General features: G+C 36.1%; 1 protein-coding gene across 1 annotated transcript; it reads right to left on the reverse strand.

Moving 5' to 3' along the window:
* Positions 1-3,379: 3,379 nt before the first annotated feature.
* Positions 3,380-7,736, reverse strand: LOC133851847 (glutamate receptor 3.6-like). Its single transcript, XM_062288442.1, has 7 exons — positions 7,384-7,736; positions 5,917-7,262; positions 5,540-5,820; positions 5,427-5,458; positions 4,934-5,340; positions 4,474-4,836; positions 3,380-3,498 (listed from the first exon to the last, which is right to left on the reverse strand). The coding sequence occupies exons 1-6, from the start codon at positions 7,649-7,651 to the stop codon at positions 4,483-4,485; spliced, it is 2,688 nt and encodes an 895-aa protein (XP_062144426.1). The 5' UTR covers positions 7,652-7,736; the 3' UTR covers positions 3,380-3,498; positions 4,474-4,482.

Raw genomic sequence — 7,736 nt, forward strand, 5'->3', positions numbered from 1 at the left:
CATGAACTATAACATCCCATTCTCAATTGTCCCTCCTATCTTTGATAGGACATAAACTTCTGGGGTTCAGTATATGCCACCCATTTCGCAGTACCACACCTTAAAGAGAGCATAGGGAAGATCATACCAATAGCTTCCGTTGCTGGACGGTTACCCGCACCAAGACTAAGCTTCTACAATGTTTTGTGGGTCCAGCGGGAGGAAGAAGAAGAAGAAGAAAATGGAAGAAGAAGAGGGGGCGGCATGGCGCTAAAGGAAAAAGAAAAGAAGTTAGGGGTTTCTTTTTGTGTTTTCAGCTAATGCGTAATGCCTAATCCCATTTCCTTTTTTTAAAAACATGAAAAGAAAAAAAATCGTAATCGTGTCTGGCGGGTCACCCACGGATGACCCGTGACATGACCCGCCAGACCAAACTAAACGGGTCATAAACGGGTCGACCCGTTTAAGGTAAACTCGAACCCGTTAATTTCGTGTCGGGTTGTGTCAAAATTGCCTGCCCTAATCCATATTATATATGTATGTATAAATATAGAAGTATCCACGATACGCAAAGATTTTATGTCCCCTGAATAAGATGACAAGAAAAAATGGTTTTTTAGAACGTTTTCAGAATTAGAACTAAATCACATAAGAATTAAATGGTATAATCAAATGAATGAAGTAAAAAGTGACATGTATTTCTTCCCATGGTTTGAACAAAATTATAAAGAAATAATTTGCTACCATCATCATTTCATGTAAGACATTCAATACTTCATACTATGATAAACCATCTATATTCCACTCATATAAAGCATCAGGGGTATATGCGGCTGCAAAATGATAATGAAGTAATAATTACACAACCAGAAGCTAATGAAATCGAGACTAATACTTTATTCATTAATCTTATAAACAGATTAATCTTGGAAGGAGAAGAAAAAAAAAGATTATTCTGAGATAATGGCTTATTCATGGCATAATCGCCAAGATTCATTTTAAGAACATAATTTGTTTTTCTTTCTTATACCAAAAGTAAAGAATAATGCTACAAATTTAAATTACATTACCCAAAGAATGATGGTACTATAGGATTAAACTTCTTTTGTCAAAGTGTTTGTTTCTTTTCTACAGGTATACATATCCTTATTTTTACAAAAACAAAATTATATCCCGCTTTCTTCACTAGAGTCAATATATATATATAGTTGACTCAAAAGGTTAGGGTTAGGGTTGAATTTTCCAATCCAATTTCATAAGTAGATCAAATGGGATCAAAATAAGCTATAAGTGAAGCTACTTGGCTCAATGTAATCCACTGCAACACATGCATCAATGAAACCTTTCACTTTCCTTTTTCCAAAAAATTCTAAAAATTAATGGATAATATTTATTTCGAGAAACAAACCAGAATTTGTTTGGGATCATGTCCACGATTATTCAAATTTGTAATGTATGTCCCGAAAAATGACAAAGATGTTACTAAAAATTTTCAACAAGACAAAAATATCTCAATAAATTCATAAGGAACAAAAAAAAAAAAAAAAAAAAGTACACATACCCACCTCAAACTACCACACATTATCAGTGCTCCCCCAATGACGCGGGACAGAATAATGATTATTCTGCATGCTATTCAATAGGCAGTTTGTAAAGAAGAAAACAGAAGAAAAAAAAAATTATCCCAAAACACAGAGACAATCTCTGAATTTCAATGAAAATATCAATAATCAGCAATCTCCAAAAAACGCCCACAAGCCGGATTAATATAGCTGAAAATTCGACCTTTAGTAGGGTTTTACCAAAAATAGCAAAACCCTAATAACCCTAATAAAACGAAATACAGAATAAAATAAGTAGGCTGCCAAAAATCTGGCCCAAATCGAGCTCAGAATCACCTCCTAAACAATAAATGAAAAGTTACCATAAATGGAAAAAAAAATATCTAAAATTAAAAATATTCTTCAAATATTTTGTACGATTCTTTCCGTTCTCAAGCTGATCTTATTCAAGAAATGATCTTCAAATCTTGTGTCTAATTTTCTCCTGCATCAGTCTCACTAGGTTGAAAAGAATTCGTCCTCGAATTCGAATCTTCTTTACCTCGATCTTTTAGATGGCAGATCAATTCATTCCATCCCGTATTTCTCAATACCAAAGTAACTTGAAACTAGAAGACAAACAAGTTGCAACCCATCACAACGATTGGCCTCACACTAAATTGAAATAAATCAATCTTCTCACGTCTTTCATTTATTTTCTCCAATTCACGCTCCCTAAAAGTCTTCAAAGAATTATCATTTCTTGACCACAAAAATTAAAATTGTCAGCTAACACGCCGAAACCAACATCCAACTTATTATTAGTTGAATTTGATAGAAATCTTTCAATCCCAATGCAATCAACATAACTAATTTCCTCATTACTCAACTGAAATCCCTCGTTATGTGGACTTTCATCAAACACATGGTAATCATTGTTTTCTTCAATAAATTTTATTGCATCAACCAGAAAACTTACTTCATTCAATAAATCATCTTCGTCAGGATAGATGTCGTCATAAATTGTTGGAGAGACCCAATCTAAATCTACTACATATTTTTTCTCTTGATCATACGACAAAGAATCTCCCACAAGATCTTCATCATTGATATCAATATCATAAGTTGGTGGAGAATCTCAATCCACAAATCCTTGTGAAGGATTTTCAACATCTTCATGTTCAACATCATCATGAACATCTCCATGTATGAACTCCTCATCAACGAACTCGTCTTCTTGAAACTCTTCATCAACAAATTCTTCATCCCAACCACGTTGTTCCCAAACCAGAACAGGATTGTGATACAGGTTCTCGAAATTGGATTCTGAATTGCGACCGTCAATATCGCATCCATGTTTCGCGCCGTTAGATGTTGGGTTAACTCTGCAACTTGACTCTACAAATCCTCAATCATCACATCCTGAACGTTACGATCATAGTGCGGAGCTTCCTCATTTGGAACCTACCCACGACGACCACCAGCCATCGAAACTTATGAATAACTCGTCTCAGGAAAGTGCTGAAGCTTTGATACCAATTGACACCGAACAAAATAGTGATTATTCTGCAGGCTATTCAATAGGTAGTTTGCAAGGAAGAAAGCAGAAAAAAATTATCCCAAAACACAGAGACAATCTCTGAATTTCAATGAAAATATCAATAATCAGCAGTCTCCGAAAAACGCCCACAAGCCGAGCTAATATAGCTAAAAATTCGACCTTTAGTAAGGTTTTACCAAAAATAGCAAAACCCTAATAACCCTAATAAAACGAAATACATAATAAAATAAGTAGGCTACCAAAAATCTGGCCCAAATCGGGCTCAGAATCACCTCCTAAACAATAAATGAAAAGTTACCTTAAATGAAAAAAAAAAAAAAATATCTAAATATTCTTCAATTATTTTGTACGATTCTTTCAATTCTCGGGCTGATCTTATTCAAGAAATAATCTTCAAATCTAGTGTCTGATTTTCTCCTGCATCACCCAAACTACTAGTTGTGTCAATCTCTCTTATAAACTACTAAAACAATATCAATATCCCCTTCAAGGTCAACAAAAAGACAAAAAATAACTTTAAAAATTGTCAATAAGACAAAAATATCATTATAAATTCAACAAAAAAAAAAACAACAACAACAAAAATAAAATGATCGCCTTGGTTTTTCATTTTTTTTCGTTTTTATTTTTGTTATTTTAAAAAATAAAAATAAAAATACTGTTTTTAGGGAAAAGAAATTGAAAAAAAAAAAATTAATTGTCTTGGTTTTTATTTTTTTTTTATTTTTTTATTTTTAGATTTTTTTTTTTTTAGTTTTTATTGTTTGTTCTAATTTTAAGATTTTTTATTATTATTTTATGAAGGATTTTGTAATTAGGGAGACATTGACATTGTTTTGGTAGTTTGAAAAGGGGGGAGGGGGGGTATGTGTATTTTTCCCAAGAAATCAAGGTGAAGGATCGGCTTTTATTAAAAAAAAAAATAGAAAAATGCGAAATGAGTCAATGTGGTTGGCCAAAATTACAAATCGCTCCCTCTTGTATCAAAGTGAATTCAGAGATCCTTGGGGTATGCCAAAAAAATAATTTAGTCTCTAAAGTCAAATTCTGTTAAAACATTTGACGGATTCTGTTAGGTGCCACGTCTTCGCTAATAAAAGGACATGTGTTCCTCTTAATTAAAAAATATAAATATATTAAAAATATAACTTTGGAAATTTAAGCAGAGGGGGATGGAGAAAAGAGATGCCTGGAATTACCTAAATATGCTCCGGTCCACATCACATTTCTATATTCGTTACAAATATTATTACCATTAAGAAAATATTAATGTTAGATACTATATTTTTATCTTACAATTGTCTAATAATATTGACGTAGCACTTTAAATCAATCATTGGATCCTTATTATTATTATTTTACTTAACAATGATTAATCTAATGATTAGTTACCTTCTTCCTTCACTTTCTATTGTCTCTGCTATTTTCTGGCTCTTCCATTTTATGAACATGGTTTTCCTTTTCTTTAACAAAAGAGAGAAATGATTGCGAGCTCCGGCCAGAATGCCTCGTGTATTGGTGAACCATCTTAACAAGATACAAAATGAGAGAAACAAAGCAAGCTGCACCACACAGTAAAAAGAGCCCCCAGAAACTTGTAAGCGGAAGACGGTCTACTTCTTGCTTTGCACCTTCTGAGCTGCAAGCTTGTCTTGAAAGCCACTTGTCATGAATCTTTTGTAATTCCCCACTCTCTGATAGCTTTAAGATAGCAATTGACATGTCAACTGCTAAGGGCGACTCCCGTGGAAAAGCCTAGTGTATCAGAAAATAAAACTGGCCTTGTTCAAGGAGTTGTGAAAAAGAAGTAAAAGTGGAGAATTGACATGTTTGGTTTATACAATATACTTACAAAACCCCATCCCATTTTGGTGAACTCTTGACCTACTATACCGAATTCACATCTGCTGGAGAGGAAGAGCTCCATGTATGCTCTCCTGTCAACCACTGCAACAACACCACCCTTGTTGGGGCCATCTTTCAAGGCTTTCTCAAACTCTTCCTCTGAGTCAAGAGGAACAAGCCTGGACTTCTTTATGTTGAGCTCCTCCATCAAATACTTTTCAGTAAATGAACCACGCTGGTAACCAATGGGATCGTCGCTTATGATTAAACTTTCAATCCCTTTGATAGAGTAAGAAAGTTGTTCGACCGTGAGGATTGAGGTCAGACTTGCAGTGTAACTAGAATTGAGTATTAGAACTACAAAAAGCCATATTAGAAGCACTAAGCGACCGAGAGCGCTGTCAATCTTTTCTCCTACATAAAACAGGAAATGAGCTGCATATAAGACTTGTTGTGCCAGTGGGAAATAGCTAATTAATAAGCTAGTGCATTTTACTTACTTTGAGCAGTAAACAAAGTTGAAAAGCTAAACCTGCAAAGTAAAGCACCAAATTGGCAATTAGGGGACGACTTATTACTAATTAAGAAAGTTGAATATTTATTAAGGACTCACCAAACAATGGTGGCAACCTGTTTTCTACGAGGGCCCTGAAAATCATCATTTGTTCTGCGCTCCAAAATCCAAACAACTACTCCCACAGCAAGGAAAAATAAACATGTGACAAACCACATCATTGGAGTAAATGGTCTCAGAAACGCCCAAGCACTAGAGTTGAGCTTTTGAACAGCTGGGGCCACTACGACAAGCCCAGACTCGATATATGGCTGCGTGAAATCCACCATCTTTGTCCGGTTGGTGGTAATTACATTGTCACCAACCACAGCATCTAATTCCTACATGGAAGAGGAAAACCAGAGAGCTTGAAGTAAAGAGCATGTTTCGTTCATAACAAATTAAGTATGTAGAAAATTATTGTAATTCATACTTACACCCGTTGTGATTTTGTGCAGAAGATCAACGGCGATTGGATTGCTATGTCCATCCCCAAATGAAATAAACTTATGTGGGACTGCATATGGCAATTGTTCCTTTGCAACATTAAATACATCAATACAATATCCAACATAGTTATCAGAGCCTTCTACATGTGACACAAATTCACGATAACTAATTCGATTTGGGACTCCAACTCGTAGTTGCTTTCCATTGCTTGAGAATGCCCATCCACGAGGCTTTTGAGTGATTTGTCCTGGCCAGATTACACCATACAATTGTTGATTTGAAGACCTGTTTGGTTGTGCATTCAGCTTTTCTGGAGGTGCCATTGATAACCCGAAAGAATTGGACCAATAACCAATTGTCCTGACCCCCGTACCAATGACATTGATTACTTCATATGCAGAACCATTGAGTTCCCCATCTGAAGTGAAATTCATTGGGCCACTTAAACCCGTCATATTAACCTGTAAAATATGGTTAAGCAACACCTTCCCTCCATCAAAGATGCTCATGGCATCAAAATGCAAGTTCCCTCCGTGAAACTCAGTTAAACTCGAATCCTTTGAAAATGAAATGTTTCCCCCCTGATTTAAAAATGCGTCAAGTGCATGTGCAAGAAGCCAAACAGTGTCGTAGGCATACAGACCGTACGTATTTAGCCTAAAAAGGCTGTCATTTGTCTTCGCAGCAGTCAAGTTGCTCCATCTAGAGACAAATTTCCTTTTGAGATCTGACTCTGGAGTGTGCATACGCATCGTAAGAACCCCTTGAATACTATCCATTGCCGCTGAAGGGATGGAAGGTTCTGTGTCAAGTACAGTAGAGAGCCAATCAGTAGCTATCCACACATATCCATTTCCCATCATCCCATTCTTACGTGCCATATCAAGTACATCTAGACCCCAAGCAGAATATATGTGGAGGATAATAACCCGAGACTCCATCATAGCCACCTTAAACAGTGTATCAGAGATGTCATTCTGGTCTACTTTGGGCCTCATAGGTGCTTTGTACGAGATTTTACAACGTTTTTCGGCAAGCTTGTCACCTAATGCAGCAACCCCATTTCTGCCATGATCATCATCAACATAGATAGCTATTACGTCTCGCCATTCGTAGAAGCCTACAATTTCTGCTACAGCAGCCATCTGAAAGAGATCACTTTGTGTTGTTCTGACAAAGTAAGGGAACTGGAGTGAATTCAGGGTGTGGTCTGTTGCAGCAAAGGATAATAGAGGGACTTGGAGCTCATTCGCAATATGTGAAATTAAATGGGCCATAACTGAATGTTGGGGACCGATTATGGCCACTGTATCATTCTCCACAAACCGCAAAGCTGTTAAAGAACAATTAATGAAAGTTTAATATGTATGAGATTCTAGATATGACTTGACAAGAGAAAACAGTGAAATTAGAAATTGTGAATGAACAAACAAAAGATGTTTGAAAGGATATACCCTCAACGATTCCCAGAAATCCGCTAGATTGTTTTGTATCCTGCGTGGCAAGTTTCAGTTTAGTTCCTTTTAGAACCGCTGGATTTGAATTCACATCTTCGACTGCAGCTTCAATTGCAACTTTTGCAACTTTCCCAATGGAAGAATTGAAACACAAAATAGCGCCAATGTTAACAACATTCGGACTTGTAGAAACACGGACACCCGTACCAGTGCCAATGAAAATCCCATAGCAGGAAATCACTCCCAGAAGCCAAAACATATTCATGGTGGTCGCGCGTTTGCACTACGAAGACACCAAACAACCTAGTCATAAACGATGAAAATAAGCCAAGCTACGGATATATGTTAAA

This window comes from Alnus glutinosa, chromosome 12 (assembly GCF_958979055.1).
Source record: "Alnus glutinosa chromosome 12, dhAlnGlut1.1, whole genome shotgun sequence".
In the NCBI taxonomy this organism is placed as follows: domain Eukaryota; kingdom Viridiplantae; phylum Streptophyta; class Magnoliopsida; order Fagales; family Betulaceae; genus Alnus; species Alnus glutinosa.